At 41.3% G+C, this 16805-nt stretch overlaps 1 protein-coding gene across 5 annotated transcripts in view; it reads left to right on the top strand.

Annotated features, from left to right (window-relative positions):
* The window catches only part of tjp2b (tight junction protein 2b (zona occludens 2)), a 193172-nt gene that overhangs the window by 109708 nt on the left and 66659 nt on the right, over positions 1 to 16805 (top strand). For all 5 annotated transcript variants that reach the window (XM_084360968.1, XM_084360967.1, XM_084360970.1 and 2 more), the window contains exons 5-7: positions 3788 to 4316; positions 8890 to 8993; positions 11593 to 11746. In XM_084360968.1, the coding sequence (XP_084217094.1) occupies positions 3788 to 4316; positions 8890 to 8993; positions 11593 to 11746 (787 nt within the window). The remainder of the gene's footprint in view (positions 1 to 3787; positions 4317 to 8889; positions 8994 to 11592; positions 11747 to 16805) is intronic.

Below are 16805 nucleotides of genomic sequence, written 5' to 3'. Positions count from 1 at the left end.
GTCTTTTGCGAAAGATGGTGAACGATTCTGCTCTCCTGACGTTGGTCGGAAGTTCATTCCACCACTGGGGTGCCAGAACAGAGAAGAGTCGGGATTTCGCTGTGTGGTTTTTGTTTGCTCATAGCGATGACGGTACCAGCCAGCCGGCCGATGTAGTAGAGCGAAGTGCTCGTGATGGGGCGTGTGGTCTGATCAGTGTTTGGAGGTAGACAGGTGTAGTTCGGTTGGCGGCCTTGAAGGCCAGCACCATGGTCTTGAATCTGATGCGGGCCGCAACCGGAAGCCAGTGGAGGTCGCGGAGTAGGGGGGTCACATGGGAGAATTAGGGTAGATTGAAAACGAGGCATGCTGCAGCGTTCTGGATACATTGCAAAGGTTTAGTTGCAGTGGCTGGGAGTCCAGCCAATAGCAAGTTGCAGTAGTCGAGGTGGGAGATGACCAGCGATTGAACCAGGAGTTGCATTGCTTCCTTTGTGAGGAAGGACCGGATCCTGCGGATGTTGTAGAGGGCAAATCTACAGAATCGGGCCACCGCGGTGATGTTGGGGGTGCAGGAAAGTCCGTTGTCGAGGATAACACCCAGATTCTTTGCAGTCGATGAAGGCGATACTGTGACGTTCTCAACAGTGACTGACAGGTCCATGTGAGGGCAGTCTTTCCCCGGGATGAAGAGTTCAGTTTTACTAAGGTTGAGCTTGAGATGATGGGCAGTTGTCCAAGCGGAGATGTCTGCCAGACAGTCCGAGATGCGCGTGGCAACATGGGTGTTGGAGGATGGGGGAAAGGATGGGAACAGCTGGGTGTCATCAGCATAACAGTGATAAGAGAATCCATGTGATGTGATTGCAGAGCCTAGTGATGTAGTGTATAGTGAAAACAGAAGCGGTCTGAGTACTGAGCCTTGAGGGACACCAGTTTCCAGGGAGCAGGGTTTGGACAAGGAGCCATTCCACATGACCTGGAAAGCTGCGTTCTGTGAGGTATGATGTGAACCAGGTTAAAGCAGAGCCAGTAGAGGAGGAGTTGGTGGTTGACTGTGTCAGACGCAGAGGATAAGTCGAGGAGGATGAGGACTGAAGAGTGGGATGAGGCTCTGGCGGCCCGGAGCGACTCAGTCACTGTGAGGAGGGCCGTCTCAGTGGAGTGAGCAGTCCTGAAGCCTGACTGATTAGGTTCAAGGAGGTCGTTTTGCAAAAGGTAGGCAGACAGTTGGTTGAAGACAGCACGTTCCAGGGTTTTAGAGAGGAACAAAAGAAGAGATACAGGTCTGTAGTTTTGAATGTCAGCTGAGTCTAGAGTGGGTTTCTTTAGGAGTGGCTTTACTGTAGCTGTCTTGAAAGGAGCTGGAATACGGCCTGAAGTGAGGGAGGAGTTGATCACGGTGGTGAGGTAAGGCAAGATGTCGTGCGAGATGCTTTGGAGAAGGGAGGAAGGAATTGGGTCGAGGGAACAGGTGGTGGCACGGTTAGACGTCACTAGTGTGTGAACATCTTCAGAGGAGAGAGGGCTGAAGCAGGTAAGGCTGTCATAGGTGAGGGTTGGGGGAGGTGCTTTCTGGTAGAGCATCGGAGTAAATGAAGAGCTGATGTCTCTTACTTTCTTCGTAAAGTAAGTTGCAAAGTCATCAGCAGTGAGGGAGGATGGAGGGAGAGCGGTAGGAGGGGTGAGGAGAGAAGAGAATATGGAGAATAGTTTCCTGGGGTTGGAGGCAGAGGAGTTGATCTTTGACAGATAGAAGGCAGATTTGGCTGCTGAAACAGTTGATGAGAAGTCAGACAGGAGGTGGAGGTAGTGTGCAAGGTCATCTAGATGATGTGACTTTTTCCATTTTCTCTCTGCCATTCGTAACGCCGATCTGTTGTTTCGTAGCGGTTCAGACAGCCAGGGAGGAGGGGGGGAGATGAACGAGCTGGTCGGGAGGTGAGGGGACATAGAGTGTTTAAAGAGGAGGAGAGGGACGACAAGAGAGCGGAGGAGGCTTCCTCAGTGGACAGCAGAGAGAACTGTTCTGTGGATGGTAGTGAGGAGAGAGTGGAGGGAGAGAGAGATTTTAGGTTGCGGTGGGTGGTGACCATGCGAGGTGTAGGGGTGAGGACAGCAGTGGACTTCAAGGGGAGAGAGAAACTGACAAAGTGGTGGTCCGACACAATGAGCAGGGTAACTGAGAGTGCTGAGGTACTGCAGGACCTTGTGAAGACAAGGTCAAGTTGGTTCCCGGCCCGGTGGGTGGGTGGAGAGGGGGAGAGTGTGAGGTCAAAAGAGGTGAAGAAGCTGATGAATTCAGATGAGCGCAGCTTCTCTAGGGGGATGTTGAAGTCCCCAAGGACGACGAGCGGTGTGCCATCATCTGGGGAGCAGCTTAGGAGGGCGTCCATCTCATCATAGAAGTCGCAGAGAGGACCAGGAGGGCAATAGATCACCACAATGGTGATTTTGAAGGGAAGGGTGACAGAGACAGCGTGGAATTAAAATGCAGATCTGGGTGGGTGGTCAAGGCTAAGTACCTGGTAGGTCCACGTGGGTGAGATGAGGAGTCCAGTTCCTCCTCCTCGATCTGTTTGTCTCGGGGAGTGTGAGAATGAGTAGGCAGTTGAAAGGGCAGCTGGAGTGGCAGTGTTTTCTGGGGTGATCCAGGTCTCTGTGAGGGCCAGGAAGTGGAGAGTCTGCAGGGAGGCATAGGCTGAAATAATGTCCGCCTTCTTGACTGCAGACTGGCAGTTCCATAGCCCTCCTAGTACTTCAAGTTCAGTACCGGTGGAGAATGTTAGTTATCTCAAGATCACAAAGTTTTCGTTTTCTCATTCTAACAAATTGATTTATTTTGTCATCTTGAGAAAATGAGCTTTGTTATGTTGAATAAAAGAACCCATTATCATGAGAAAACAGAAAGTTGTTCCTTCTTATTACTTACAGCTTAATGTTTATTAGATCGGCATATATGGTGTCTTGACAAGTGTAGCAACTGATTTTTCAGATTAAGGAGTGCCCATTATTGATCAGTGTATCAGACTGCACTTCAGTCTTACTCATTTATATACATACTTTCTTAGCCTATACCTTTCAAACACCCATCAGTGTGGGTAGTTTCTTTTCTCAGGCCAGTGAAAAATTCAAGCCTACTGGAATTGAGTTGATCACTGTATGTAAGACTATTGTTTCATTCTGCCCTGACTTTACGACGATTTGGACGGTTAAAGCATTTTTAGCTGCTTACACTGTTATTATTCCCATTCACAGATTACATATATGGCATAATGATCACTCCAGACAGCTACTATTGTTACACCTGTCCCTTACAGTAGCCATAAGGTAAATACCCTCTTCTAATCAGCAAATAAAGCATTCAAATGTCAAAAACTTAGAAAAACTTTATATATAGTGCATGCATGTAATGGTCCACTCTAATTACTCTTATGAAGTCATTTTCTCATAATAAATTATCTTGTTATCTCTGTAAAAACATCTGGTATTTCATCATAGTGACATAAACAAATTTGTTTTCTCAAGATCTCAAGAAAATGATCCTGTTTTCTCTGGAAAACAGCATTTGTCATTCCATGACAATGACATAAAGTTATCATGGGAAAACGGAGGAAATAATATATTTAACCCATGACTGTTTAGGGCTTCTGTATGAATGTTGTTTTTCAGTAACTATTTCAGCTCCAGAAGGGAATTGCGTTACATCTGGCACAAATATCCACTTGGACTGAGAGATGAACTGAACTGATTTTGCTGTTTTTTGTGTGTTAAATCGGGTTTTGTGTGTTTTTTCGCTCTCTGTCAGATGGTGAAGAGACCTCGTAAGGTGGCGGTCCACTCACTGAAGCAGCCACCCTCCCCAGGCGGAGACAGTCAGGAATACGCCCCCTCCACCCACTATTACGATGCTGACAATGACAACAACTGGTACCGTACTGAAGGCCGGGATCACACCTCTGACAGCAAAGCATACCTGGACTCCGAGTACAGGGGAGGGCGGGACTCCCACCAGAGAGCAAGGAGCCGAGGAAGGAGCCGGGAGAGGAGCTCGCCCAGCCCGGACAGATCCAGGAGAGAGGGTAGCCGTGGACGAGCATTGGACAGCAGCGCTGAACGTCAGAGGTACCACAGCCAAGGGCGTAGCCCCAGGGACAGCTACCGCATGGAAGACAAGTATGAGCGAGGAGGAGGAGGAGGAGGAGGAGGAAGAGCAGCGAGGTATAAGAGCAGGGACCATCTCAATGACCACCCTCCATCCCCAGAACCTTCCAGAGAGCTAGAGCCACTGGAGAAACCTGTCAACGTCCTGCTGGTGAAGAATAGACCCAGTGAAGGTAAAACACACCAGCTACCTAAAAGGCGTGCCCATTAAACTGAGAGGGGGCTGTGCTGTACCATACAGCCACATGACCTTGGATTTTCATTTAGAATTCAGATGATTGTCTTTCATTGTTAAGTAAAACTATTTATTACATTCTCTCGACTCCACAGAATCATGCTTTATTTTCAAGTATTCCTCAGACCTACAGTGAAAACACCAACTATTGCAGCCTCTGTCATTTCTATAGAGTTGAACTCACACCTGTCTAAGCACAGGCTTCATAAAAATTTGACTCATTGCAGGGCTTCTGTATTGAATTGTATAGTTTCTATTTGTCTTGTCACTCAGTATATTCAATGACCAGTATAAAGTGACAGTGTATAAAGCAGGAGGCACTGTAACATTTGAAAAGTGGAGAGCTCATGTTTTTCCTCGATTGCCTTGTTTTTCTGTGTGTTGATTGGGACTCCAGCTGTGGCCAGTTGTTAAGTGTTGTGAATCTGTAAACTTAGTGTGCCTGATAGCTAGTCAGGGATGGTGGTGGTGTGTACAAGGCTTTTGTTATAGATGTGTGTGGTTTAGTTTTTGTGGTCTTGGTTATAATGTATGTTGTGGAGATGTTCCAGGTTTTTAGCCATGCTAGCAGTTGAAGCTGCAGGATTAGTTGATTAATTGATTTGTTAATACAAAGAAAATTGATCCCAAATATTTTGATAATTGATGAGTTATTTCAGTCATTAAAAAAGATATGAATCATATGCTGGTTACAACTTTGGTGTCATTTGGAGTCGTTCGGACGAAATTAGATCCAGTGGAGCACCGCGTATATCCATATAATGCAAGTGATTGGGGCACCGAAGCGCAGCCTCTATATTACGCATTATCTGCTGCGAAACTAGTTCATTTCACCAATATTTTGTTGTTTTGCATGTGTGTGAGCTACTTACTGAATCGAAAGTTGCCCATTTGGTCCTGCAGGCTTTAGCTGGGTCTTCCAGTTGACTTTCGGGACAGGAAAAAAAGTCTCTACCACAGCCCGGTTTATCATTGAACGGAAATCCTCCAGTGTCGTGATACAGACATTTATTGAGACATCCAGACGCGTATCTCCTGGCCTCAAATCCCACTCTGAGCAACAGAGGCATTCCTCCTCTGTTGTCATAGATGAACATTGTCCACAAGAACACCACCAGTTACCATCTACTCGCAGACGTGCAGCCGTTTGTTGTTCTTTGGCCAGCTGTTCCTGTCTCTGCCTCCGCATCCTCCTTTCAACGAGCTCCTCATCTGTGTACTCTGGCTCAAAACGGTAAGGACGTCCATCCTCAGAATCGAAAAAATATTCAGCCATGTTGCAAAAAACTAGCAGTAGCAAACTACAGGTAAACAAGCCGGCTGTCGCGGGTGCGCGCGGCGCTCAGAGATGACATCAACCAGGTCAGAGGTTAGTAGGTCTACCTACAGACCCCGGATGTTGATAACAGACAAGTCCGGACTCAGAGGGATATAGCACTAGGGTATCGTCACAAAATATTGGTGAAATGAACTAGTTTCGCGGCAGATAATGCGTTATATAGAGGCTGAGCTTCGGTGCCCCAGTCACTCGCATTATATGGATATACGCGGTGCTCCACTGGATCTAATTTCGTCCGAACGACTCCAGATGACACCAAAGTTATCAGGGTGAATAAATGATCGTATTTTATGCTAGAAATAAGGTCCAGGTTGTAAAAAAACGGAAATTCCACTTTAAATATGAGGATTTGTGGTTTGTCTTTCATACTAAACTCTCCACTTTGTTTAGGGTGATCAGAACTAAGTCAACCACCTTCGAATCATTGTTGAGGAGAGGTATTTAATCTAGTGCAGCATTCAGATAATGAGAGAAAGACACTATGGACTAGTAACCTACAAGACACTTTTATCTGAAAAGAATAATGTATCAAGTGTGAAGCCGCTAACATATGATACACATCCATATTTAATCATTTAACAATCATTAATCAGTAGTTGCTGTGGCAGTTTTATTTTATTAAGGTGACAATGGCTGTATCATAAATAAAGTAGGGTTTTAAATCACATGTTTCATCAAGACACAGTATTATACTGATTTTTACGATGTTTAAGAATATATGCTGATTTCACAAAATCTGCCACGATAGGTTTTCAATTCGATTCTGCAGCTTAGACTTTAGTATTTGCCCATTTAAAAGTCAGCCCTCAGTCAGTTACAGAAAAAGCTGCCAGCCCTATTTTTTCTGCTTTTGGCCATGAAAGAAAAAACACCACATGAATAATTGCAAATAACTGTCTCCGATTAAAGGCAGTAAACTTTACTTTAAACTGACTCCACTCACACACATAAAACATGGCTTAAAAACAAGAAGATTGAACAAAGGTATAAAATGTGGCTTAATATTAACAGTCAAGGAGACAAAAAAGTATTTTTTTTGTTAGTCATCATTATTAGCTTAAAGGATAACTACCGTTTTATACAACCTGGACCTTATTTCTAGCATAAAATATTATCATTTACTCACCCAGATAACTTTGGTGTCATTTGGCGTCGTTCGGACGAAATTAGATCCAGTGTAGCACCGTTATATCCATATAATGCGAGTGACGGGGCACTGAAACACAGCCTCTATATAACGGATTATCTGCCACGAAACTAGTTCATTTCAACATCCGGGGTCTGTAGGTTGACCTACTACCTCTGACCTGGAAGATGTCATCTCTGAGCTGCGCGCACCTGCGACAGCCGGCTTCTTTACCTGTAGCTGCTACTGCTAGTTTGACCCCGGATGTTGATAACAGACAAGCCTGGACTCAGAGGGGAATAGCACTAGCGTATCATGACAAAATATTGGTGAAATTAACTAGTTTCGTGGCAGATAATGCTCATAGAGGCTGCTCTTCGGTGCCCCGTCACTCGCATTATATGGATATACGCGGCTCTCCACTGGATCTAATTTCGTCCGAACGACGCCAAATGACACCAAAGTTATCTGGGTGAGTAAATGATCATATTTTATGCTAGAAATAAGGTCCAGGTTGTAAAAAACGGTAGTTATCCTTTAAGCCTTTGGCATTTTACATTGCATAAATTAGCCTAGAGGTTAGCAGGCTTGTCCTTTACGCATTACTTAACAAACTACATACATTATTTATACTTTTTGTTACCCACTGCTGGTTTAAGCCGCTGCAACTTCTGACACAACACCACAGTTACATTTTAGCCTGCATGTAAATTTTTCAGCCTAACGTTGAAACAGAGCAGCTGATAATATTTCCTGTTGCGAGTGCAAAAGGTTAGCAGATTGCTGAGTGAGATGCCCAATCTGTCTGTTGACCTGTCTTTTCTTCATAGTGCAAAAATGGTCTTTACCTGCGTGGCACTAGCACTGATGAATGTTAAGTGAAGGCTCTTCTTAAAAATGATGATATGGATTGATGTTTTCACTTTACATCGATTATATTGGATCACTGATCATTGAGTTGATATATCAATCCAGAATAATGGATCATCCTTCATAAATAGTCAAATAAATTAATAGCAAAAGAATAGCAACATCATCAAGTCTTTTTCATCTTGGCATAAAATATTCTGTCAAAGTCAACTCCTAAGCCATTACAAGCTTCTGTTAAAAGTGCCCAAGTTGTAGAGGCAACCATTCATATCTCAGTAGCGTCTACATATCAAAGAACATTTCCCCTAGGCTCTTCCAACATTAGTGACAACCATTTTTCTAACCCTACAGTTAAAAACAATGACACCCACTTGCTAGGAGAAGGTATACATGTCAAGTTCTATCTTAATTCTACATTATGGGCGGCACCAGTAGCTCAGTTGGTAGAGCAGGCATCCCATGTACAAAGGCTGTGTCCTCGCTGCAGTGGCCTGGGGTTAAAGTCTGACCTGAGGCCCTTTGCTGCATGTCACCCCCACTCTCTCCGTTTCCTGTCACCTCTCAATGCTGTCCTATCAATAAAGCCATGACGGCCCAAAACATCTTTTTTCAATGTCCATATTATAACTAACTTCCATCATCATTGTTGACTAGAACATTTGGTTAATCAGCATTTAAATTCACGTAACTGCTGCAACGGCCTTGACTTTCGTAACACAGGGATAATCATATCTTTTCATCCCATTGTGTATCAATGAACATAGCTCTGTTATAAACCACTTGACTGCATCTTCAAATGCAATTAAAGTCAAATGGTTCAATAAAGAAGTAACTAACAAGTATGTAAAAGTATGAAATCTGCTTTTCTTGCACAACCTGATTCGCTAGTAACTGTTTAGTTAAATGTTTATGTGTCATCTATGTTTCATAAAACCAATGGTTTGGTTGAAATGTGGTGTACAGACAGTCTTTGAATATGTACTTACCACTGTGATGCTGGGTTCATGTGCTGGTGAGAGAGCTGACATCCAGGCATCCATATCATTTGCTGTACAGCCCTGCATTCGAGTCCTGTTTTGTCAAATAAGAAAAATTCAACCTAAAATATGTATGGTCAGCTCCAGCAGGGCTTTGCAGTAACTGTGGTGTGCTGTATCTTCTTTTGTGTTTCTGTAGAATATGGTCTACGCCTCGGAAGTCAGATCTTCATCAAACAGATGACCAGCACAGGCCTGGCTGCCATGGACGGGAACCTGCAGGAGGGAGACATCATTCTCAAGGTGCACACACATTTATTGACAGTGCAGTCACACAATCACAACCATCACAGATAAGTAATCTAGCTGAGTGTTCCCAACCTAAGGTCCTAAAACCCTCCAAGGATTCCTAAGATACGTATAAGGCAGGGGTGTCAAACATATGGCCTGAACCGGAACCAGCCTGTTAGGAGGTCCAGTCCAGCCCTTTGGATGATATTGAGAAGTGTGAATATTAAAGAAGAAAATCCTATATCACAATGAAGTGCACTTCTCCTGTCTGTCCACTGGGGTGGTATGTTCCTGGGAGTGTCCCTGCTGGAAAATCGAGTATGAGCTGGTAGCTGGTAACCAGCTTGACCAGTTTGAGCTAGGTTTTTGACAGCTGGTAGGCCAGCTACCAGCTACTACTGGTGACACCAGCTACCAGCTCCTATTCTATCCAGCTACCATCTCAGATTTTCACGAAATACTCACAAGCTCTTATTACCATTTACTAGCTCATATTACAATTTACTAGCTCTTATTACCATTTACTAGCTCTTATTACTATTTACTAGCTGTTATTACCATTTACTAGCTCTTATTACCAGTGACCAGCTTAGATTCTTACCAGCTCCTTTTCCTTGCATAAATGAACTCCTGTTAAGATTCACCAGCTTGTAGGAACTACTTTTTTGTTTACAGCTGTGCCCAGCTTAACATTATTTTTTACATGCATTCTCTACAACACAGCAAGTTGCATGTTATGTTTAAAACATACACCACCACCTCATTTTAAGCTTGCATTTAGAAGAAAATTAACTGTTGAAAATTGTTTGAATTGAACATTTTTATAAATTATGAATTTATTATTTATTATTTTTTATTATTTGTTACTATGTTATTATTTCATCATCGAAACATTGGCAAAACAAAGTGCATTGCTTCTGTTTGGCGTTATGGCCTTAAAGTAATTTAAGGAAATTAATAAAATAGAATATAAAATTGAAAAATAATATCAACATTTTGAAATATTGCTAGGACTGGGCAACAAAATCAAAATATCATGATATTTTTTTAACAAATAGGCCCTATTTAGATATCAATGTTGCAACAATATTGTAAGGAGGACTATTGGTGCTTTCATAAAATACTAACGCAGTGAGATATCTGCTCAGTAATCATCAGTAATGTGGATATAATGACTAAGTGCATAAATAAAACAACTGTCTGGTAAGTTAAATCACTTTACTGTAATGAAAACCTTTAAAACCTGGAAGAGTCAACACTTATCATGTCATATCACGATTTAACAATGTCCAAAATCTAAGACCATACACAGTTCCATATCACGATAACGGTATGTAGTGTATATATTGCCCAGCCCTGGGTAGACCTTTTGTTTTTTTTGTTTATGTCCATAATTATTTCTGTGACGTATCTCCCTACCTTAGAATGTGTTTTTATATTATTTTTGTGTTATATTATTTTTATATTTGTATTAATATTAATATTTTTATTTCTATATTCCTCTGCAGGCAAAAAAAAGAGAGAGAGCATAAATATAATATATATTAGTCTCATTACATACTTAATTTAATTAAAGTCATACATGCATAATTTATTCTATTATAGAATTGTAGACATGGGTGACTGTGCCTGTTCCTAGTGAAACTATGAATCATCCACTGTTATTGCCACAAATTACAGAGTCTAAGTTATGGAGATAACTCTATGAATTCTGGCCGGACTGGTCACTTAGAACCTTATAGGGCCCAGACACTCCATCAGACATCAAATAATTAGCGCGAACAAAGGCTTACTTTTGCGTCGCCTGTGTTTTGGCCAAAAAGCAGAGCATGAACTCATGAACACATGGCAAAGACTGCAGCCAACGGCCAACTACAGTAGCTTGTACATGCGCTCTGCACCTGCATGAGAGGACAAACCTCTGTATTGAAACACAGTCTATTTTGAAAGTCTCAGGACTGGGGATACACAAACCATTGTGAGGATAAAGCACTGTTCTATCACATCACTCTCACTAATACAGCCACTTCTCGTGGAGAACATGTCTAAAACATTGCAAATGGCACTGATGCAGAGGGAGAAAATCAGGAGAAACTGCACTAAATGGGTGAAATCATGTAAGATGGTTATTGCTACTTGCAGTTTGTTTGATTAATATGGTTATTTTTACAAGAGCCTGATTGTTATCTTTACGGCCAATATCTGTGTTCAGGAGTGAAAAAATCTGATGCCGATATATCAGCCAATATACACATACACAGAATATACATCGATCAGCCAAAACATTAAACCATTTCAGGACAATGCATCAATACACGGTAAAAAACTGCTCAGGAATGGCTCAAGGAACATGACAAAGAGCTCAAGGCGCTGATCCGGCCCCCAAATACCTCAGATCCCAATCGGATTGAGTATCTGTGGGACATGCCAGAACTAAAATAGAACCATCGAATAACTGTGTGTGTGTGTGTGTGTGTGTGTGTGTGTGTGTGTGTGTGTGTGTGTGTGTGTGTGTGTGTGTGTGTGTGTGTGTGTGTGTGTGTGTGTGTGTGTGTGTGTGTGTGTGTGTGTGTGTGTGTGTGTGTGTGTGTGTGTGTGTGTGTGAGAACAGATCAATGGGACAGTGACGGAGAACCTCTCTCTGCATGATGCTGGAAAGCTGATAGAGAAGTCCAGAGGGAAGCTGCAGCTTGTGGTCCAGAGAGACCGACGGCAGATCCTTGTACGCATCCCCCCCCTCGCAGACTCTGATTCTGATAATGACGGTGAGTCACTGAATGCGACTGTGGTATTCTGGATGGTTAATGGTCGTTTGTCATCAAATCAAAACAAATGGTCTATCTGGACTTCAATATTTAGATTCCATTCAAAAATGGTTTTATGAATTATTCTCTTTATCCTTGTTCTATTACATAATAATAATTACATAATGGAATCTACGGAGACCTCAGAGTGTAAACAATGTTTCATTCAAATTCATCCAAATTAATTTATATGTGACCTCATATTACTTAGCCTAGAGTGTACATGGACTGCTGCATGTTGATCTCACCAGGTGATCAGCTGAGGAAAGCCTGTCTGTGGGAAACATTGGATGTTTTATCAAATACTTTTTTTTGCTGAGATCAGAGATAGGATTTGACATGCTTTGATAAATTATCAGAGATAATTGACCTGCTCTGAGTTCTGCCAAGTGTGCCATGACAATAATTATAGATTTTTTTAAGGTCAAAAGGTAAATAGAATTCATCCCTTAAGCTTATGGAGACAGTATGCATAGTGATTAAGGATGTGCTATGCTATGCTATGCTATATCTCTTTGTCATTGTATTGTTATATTTGAACTGTAGAGATCACAAACATTCTTCTCGGAAAGACTCGTTCTCATAAGACCCGCCTGCTCCACCTCTGATCAGCCTCTGAGTGTCTGGCTTCGTTAGGTGTGTTCTCTGTGCTGGACTCAAACTGCAGAGCGGCCTCGCTGCAATTCATGGTTACTTTTTGCACATGCTTAGGTTGTGGCCAACTGTCATACCATGAGATTTTGATATCATTACATTCCAAGTAGTGATTAATTAAATTACTATTTAAAATATACTTTTAAAACAGCAATTGACCAATTTAATCAAAATCAAAGTTACTGTTCAGATAAGCCGGATATGTCGGATAAGATTGACAATGAGAAATGTGGCAATGCTAGCCATGTGCAGCAGTGTTTACTGAAGTACAGCTTCAAGAAGCCAACAGCAATTCTAAAGTATGCAACTGAAGTGTATATTCACTGCGTTAAGTTTTATGAACAAGGCAAAACGAATGAAGGCCATGTCATTCTTTTCCGGCTGACGATAATTTGTGTCATCCTGAAGATATGTCAGCAAACAACCTAATTGTCTTTAACAAAATGTTTAAAAACTTTTTAAGGATGATAAACTTCAGTTATGCATTATGCCTTTGCTAGCTGTGAAGATAGTGATTTTGTCTTTGGTGATAGTGTTGATGTTCAGCTGATGGTGAGGTCGACTGCACAGCCTAATCCACTCTTTACATCAGACAAAATTTGGTTTCGTTTTGAGAACGGAATAAACACAACGCCTTCCACACGGTCAGGATATCTAGTGTTGTTCTTGTAGATCCCCCAGCAACATCTTTTAACCATCTTAACTTGTTTTTCTCTTCAACATAGACAAACCTGGCACATAGCACATATACGTTTAACAGAAAAAACTGTAGAGTTGACAGAGGGTCCGAGAACTAAGCATCCTCAACTTTTATTTGGCACAGAGTGAAAGGGGCGCGACTCAGGAAGGGTCAACTAATAAAATGGCAATACAATCATCAACAAATATGCCAGTTACAAAAGAATAAGGTAGTTGCTATGTAAATAGTAATGATTATTTTATCATTGCTTTATAATTTGCTTTAAGTACATAATTGAAATACAAAATTAATTACTGTAGAAATGTTGTAATGAAATACCTCGTTTTAATTCACCAGTGAAAAAGTGAATTATTTTCCTTGTGATACACTTGAGCCTCTATACAAAACACATTATAATGAATGGAAGGATTTACAAATAAAGCAAAGTGTCCATTGGCATTATTTCAGCTGTTCCCTAGACACATACAGTATACAAAGGTTAAAAATATCTGGCATTCGAATAGCTGAAAATACCATCTGCAACTAAGCAGTCTTAAGTTTCTGCTTGCAGCTGCTCAGCCACTGTGAATCACTTGAGAAAAGAACAAGGTCACCAGCAGGTCAGGATCTGATCAACTCCTTACTGTGGGCTCAAATGTTTTTGGAAACACCTCAAACCTCTTTTGTTGAAATCTAACTAAAAACCGCACTGATCATTTTGATTTGAAGGTGCTCACCTTGACACGCAGAAGCGATCCCTGTAATCGCTCAAAAGTGCAATCTTTGTCTGTGTTTTCTCTTCCAGATAATATGTCATACTTTTAGATGAAGGACCACCCAAGACACAGCATGTGTAACAATCTGTTGCCTTTCTCTAAGTTGTAAAACTGCTGTGACACAACCTGACTGTTGTTGTAAAGCTTCACACCCTTCACACTTCTCTTTATACTGCTTTTTAACTTTTTAATACATGATTCACTTTCCTAATAAATAAACACATTATAATCACTATTTACTTTGAATTGTGTGATTCATTAAGTATAAAAGTTTAATAATGCCAGTGGAAGAAGTCTGTTTGCTTACTTAAGATAATTGTGCTTCATTTTATAATCAGATATCCAAATATTGAATCATGACATTGTAGAGGGTGATGATTTGTTTTGTGAATACAGAATGTTGCATGACAAAGCCTGGCACTTAAAATGGGTAAGATGTTTGTTGAATTTTTAATGTAATAACATATTAATGATTTGTCTTAACAGTGTAGCAAGTCGCCGTTGTCTGTCCAGGTGGTCTATCTGATCTCCCATCACCTTCCTGTTGTCTCTTGCTGCTTTTCTATTTCACACACATACACACTCTCATATCATGCTCACACATGTCACTGCACTGGAAGAGTCACTATCATTCACTGATGGCTGAAACCTAGAGTCTGGAGACAGTCTGGTGAGGGTTCCTGTCCTTTTCCCCAACATTTTTAGCGGCACTGGCAAGTAGATGGTGATCACCAAGAAACCTATTATACATTTCTTTGAAATTACCCTCAAATATACAGTATGTATATATATATATATATATATATATATATATATATATATATCCCAATATTATTTATTAATTGTTACTGTTGTGAGTTTGACCTAGGACCCAAGAGCAGACACTGAGACAGGTGTAATGGATAAAAGGAATTTATTGATCTTGTTCAGGTGAAAAGGAAGCAAGTGCTGGCTTAGGTGAGTGGCAAGCTGATGGTGCAGCTGGGGCTCACAGCACTAGGTTGAGGAGGTAGAGGCTGAAGCACTGGTGAGTGGCAATGCAGGTGGAGATGCCTGTGTGGCTGTGGAGCTGGAGCTCGAAGGTTGCACTGTTTCTGGAAACGATGAAGAGAGCACAGGTGTAAGCTAAATGGTTTAACAAGAGAAACACTGAAACTAGAAACACTAGTGAACTTCGCAAGAGGTTCAGCCATAAATACCACGAGAAAAAACAAACCATCTGGCAGCGAGTGGAGAGAAGACCGATGTAGGCTGATGAGTAGATGACGAGCTCCAGCCACCAGGACAGCCACGCCCAGCATCAGTTAAGAAATGGCTGATCATTTCTTTCAACTGGATGCTGTTTAACCTCTGCTGATCATACATTTCATCTTCAAACTAGTTTCTGTCTCCCTTCTGCAGGTCAGTAATTTGAGGTACATTTTTTACCATTCCATTTTTTACCCCCCCCAAAAAATGTACTTCAGTGTGCTGACCTGCAGAAGTTGGACAGAAACTAGGTGGAAATTAAGCTGCAACAACTCACTTTAATTTAGTGTTCTGCTGAGGGGAAATTATAAAGACATGATCAGCAGAAACCAAACTAAAATTATACTTTTAGTATTATTGATACTCGTATCTAAGCTGTTACTAATGCTGTGGCTGCTGCTCTTTTCCATGCTAAACCCTTTAGTTTTTTGGTGGGTAATAAGATATTAACTCTTAAAGTAAATCCATATTGCCAAAGTTAAGTCATTTACCCCAACCAAACCACACAGTTATTCCAATAGATTGTCACAGATTAACACCGTCCAACACAGCAACATCCCAGGGTTAAAACACAATCCAAAACCAGGGCAGTGAAGACACTGTTGTGAACCAAAATAGTTTTCAGGCACATACTGTTAGAAACGCTGGAAGTCGTGAAGCAGCTGACTGACTGTGTGTGTGTGTGTGTGTGTGTGTGTGTGTGTTGGTAGTGAGAGTTAGGATGTCTGCTGGCTGACATGACATGAATGTCTTAGACTACTGAAAATAACTAATATCCTCGCAGGTTGGCTGTTTCTGCCTCTCTGCTCATGGTTTGATTGTTTTTAGATAAATAGATTAGTGGTGCTAGTATATAACAGTTCTTTTTAACTTTAAATGTGTCAGTTTTTTATCTACTATTTCTCCATTATCTATTCAGGCTATTGTGGTAACTAATGTCTAATTTGTGAAATTTGAATATTGTTAAGATCCCTGTACATAGAAGATATCTTAAAGGGGCAGTATGTAGTTTTGGAGAAAAATCCAAACTAAGAATTTTAATATTTTCACTCTTAGTGATGTAATATTACAAACTCAGAAGTATTTATTTTTTCCATAACACAATAAACAAGCTGTTCTCAGAGGAAAACAAGGTCCCCAGAAGTCTGTTTGAAGCTAGAAAAGTGGCAGGGTCCGCCAAATATAAACAAAGTAAAACAGTATTAAATTGTGTTGTCCTTTCAGTTTGTCTATTCAGTTTATTCAGTCATGAAAATAAAGACAGTTTGTTTAGGCATAAAAAATGTCTTCCTCAAAACTACATAACTACTTTAATTAATAATTAGGGTTAGGGTCATTACAACTTGTCACCGCAGTAATGGCAGCGATGCTAGATGGTGGAACACACAGATTGGTCATGGACTCACCTATAGGCATCTATCTTTAGCCCAGTTTGTTCATCTGCTTGTTTAATATAATGATATTTTAATGGTTGCCTAAGTTTTTTAATACTGGCCAGGAAAGGTAACGATTGATTCTGTGTGGACCAGGAACAGCCTGTAGTTGTGAAGACATCTTGCTGTTGACTAGAGTGTTTGATTGACCCAACAGTAGATAGACCGGCCCACATCACCTGAGGTGAGCCCTCTCGAGTGCAGATAGATAGAATATTCACTATTGATTG

The sequence above is a fragment of the Pagrus pagrus genome (genome assembly GCF_965226575.1).
Source record: "Pagrus pagrus genome assembly, chromosome: 8".
In the NCBI taxonomy this organism is placed as follows: domain Eukaryota; kingdom Metazoa; phylum Chordata; class Actinopteri; order Spariformes; family Sparidae; genus Pagrus; species Pagrus pagrus.
Note: the sequence above shows the minus strand (reverse complement) of the source record. Positions and strands in the feature narration are given on the sequence as shown.